We start from the raw sequence: 2,509 nt of genomic DNA on the forward strand, positions 1-2,509 counted from the left end.
ACAGAAATTAGGTGTCTATTTACTTGTGACCACTCAGTGTATATATATAGATAGGTAGATTCTTCAAGATCTTGTTTGTGTCATCTTACGCCTTTTAATGAAGATGGGAACATTGACAGGGAAATAATATAATATCCAATGCTCGGCGAGAGGTTTTCGTTTATAAAAATTTGTTGCTGTTCTCGATTTGATTTTTATTTTATTACCTCGTCTGTATAGTTACTATTTGCAAATAATCAATAATATTGTAGGTCCATTCTATTTTTGTTCTTTCTACGCGCCGTTATAACACATTTTCATCTCATCATTTAATTTCTGTTGTGCATATATTATTGTATGTTTATTACAAAAAATGGTGCAATAATCATTAATTGGTCAATTTCGTCATTAAATACTACACCAAATACAAAGTAGTAGCATTAAATTTCTTGTAAAAAAATGGTTATTATGAAGTTATTTTAAAATTTGTAAGTCAACCGTTTGGTTTCATATAGCGAACAGAATAAACAAACTTCCTCTTTTATATATATAAATATACAGGTTTACATTTTAAAGAAGATTTTACTTGGTTGCATAATAATAAGTTAAATAATTTTGAAAATAAGGAAATTCATTATGCAAATTATTCTATATTACTACCACTCTTAATATTACTATTTAAAGTAAACTTCAACATTCTTTATTACTTTGCTTTATATATTACACTAAGAATAATAACTTGATTAATACTAATAGTGATATTGCCATACTATTACTACTAGGTCTACGTGGCACCACTACCACTGTCATACATCACAATGATCTTTAGTACAAATAATTTGTTTTTCTATACTAACGAAATATTCTATCAATATGATTTTCGTTTCACATTTTCAACGTTTTTATTCATGCTACAAAAGATAACACTCACTAATAACAGTAACACTAACAGTTGCTTTACACTGACTTAGTGACAACTTACAAATATAACTAATACTAATTAATATTACTTTGCGAATTTGTAACATTATTTTCCCCCTTAAAACTACTCATTTCCCGCCATTGATCGTATTGCGTGAAAGTGAGGAGGAACTTCCTATTCACTAATGTTAATAACCACTATTTCCTGTTTACAAAAGAATTGAAACACGTCAAAATAGGAAACAAACTTTCATGACAATGTTCCAAGTACAATTTCGCACTGTTTAAAGCGTCCTCTATATAAAATGAAAAGCGTCTTCACATGTCTTAATTCAATCAGTAGCTTGTCCAGAGAATAACGTGGAAGGACTCCGTTGAAGAACTCTACAGTTAGAGCAATGGTAATTTTAGTTTTTCAAAGTTTGCATTAGGCACTTTGTTTCATTTCATTTGTTTGCTGCTCGTGAAATATTGTTATATTTTAAATGATTGTTAATGAGATAACCAAAACATCAGAAATACTAATTTGTCTTTTTTTTCGTTTTTTTAGGCAGATCTTAAAGCAGTCGACGTTGAAAGTAAGTACATACTTTAACTATATTTGTAATTCATTCATACAAAACTGATTAGTTAACTTTTATTAATGGTTTGTGTTCACAAAAAGTGCATCCAAAAATCTGAAACGGTTAAATAAATATAACATGTAACTTCCAAACCAAAAGCAAGAAGCTAGTTTATTCTGATTGTGATTATGTGATTAGTTGATATAACAATTTCTTCTCATCTTGCATTTGAATTAAATACTGCTTATTACTATTAGTGTGTTTATTGAGATGTATATTATAGAGACAAACTGCAGAAAGTATATATGATGCACTGTAGTTTATATAAAAGTTTAAGTCAAACTCTGCTTTACTATATTTTCATATATTTTCATTACAAGCACTGGATTACAACGAATGAATGAAAATAGCTGATTCTATATTTCCTATCTTCAAGCTTAAAACTATTTTACAAAAGTTTTCTATTTCACGTGTGGCCTAGTCATTTTTATATGACACGCGCTTACATCTTTTAAAGTTATAAAATATAAAGTGTAAATAACCCTTTCAAATTTCAATTTAAATATATAACCACATGGAAGCTCCAAGAATCAACACGAAGGCTTGAGTGTTATGTCTAAAACTGAATAATTTTAGTTTCGATATGGCTATATGACATATGGAAACAACAACAAAAAACAAACATTTTTTACAATATTAAATTTCATAAAGCATAAAATTGGAAAATTACCCTTTAAATATTATAAACGTATTGCACATCGTTGAACTGAAAGGCTCTTATGCTTTGCTTAATTTCGTAGTTTTGAGGCACTGTTAGGTAATCTGATCTGGTAAGAAGCGCTGTAATCTTCACTAATAGGGTAAAAACAAAAAACAGATAGATTACGTTCGCCAAGTATCACACCTCTACAGATAATTTGATAACAAAGCCACCATCAAATAAATGTTCGATTTTACTCATAATGTTATGATCGTTTTCATAATGTTACTTTATTTGAATGATTTGAGCTCTCTCTCTCTCTCTCTCTATATATATATATATATAT

The 2,509-nt window shown here is 28.6% G+C and overlaps 1 protein-coding gene across 1 annotated transcript in view; it reads left to right on the forward strand.

The window, feature by feature from the left end:
* Window positions 1-1,184: 1,184 nt before the first annotated feature.
* The window catches only part of LOC106458755 (myosin, essential light chain-like), a 6,485-nt gene continuing 5,160 nt past the window's right edge, over window positions 1,185-2,509 (forward strand). Inside the window, exons 1-2 of the mRNA XM_013918299.2 lie at window positions 1,185-1,301; window positions 1,451-1,478. Of these exons, the coding sequence (XP_013773753.1) occupies window positions 1,299-1,301; window positions 1,451-1,478 (31 nt within the window). The 5' untranslated portion in view covers window positions 1,185-1,298. The remainder of the gene's footprint in view (window positions 1,302-1,450; window positions 1,479-2,509) is intronic.

The sequence above is a fragment of the Limulus polyphemus genome, unplaced genomic scaffold (assembly GCF_000517525.1).
Source record: "Limulus polyphemus unplaced genomic scaffold, Limulus_polyphemus-2.1.2 Scaffold509, whole genome shotgun sequence".
Taxonomy (NCBI): Eukaryota; Metazoa; Arthropoda; class Merostomata; order Xiphosura; family Limulidae; genus Limulus; species Limulus polyphemus.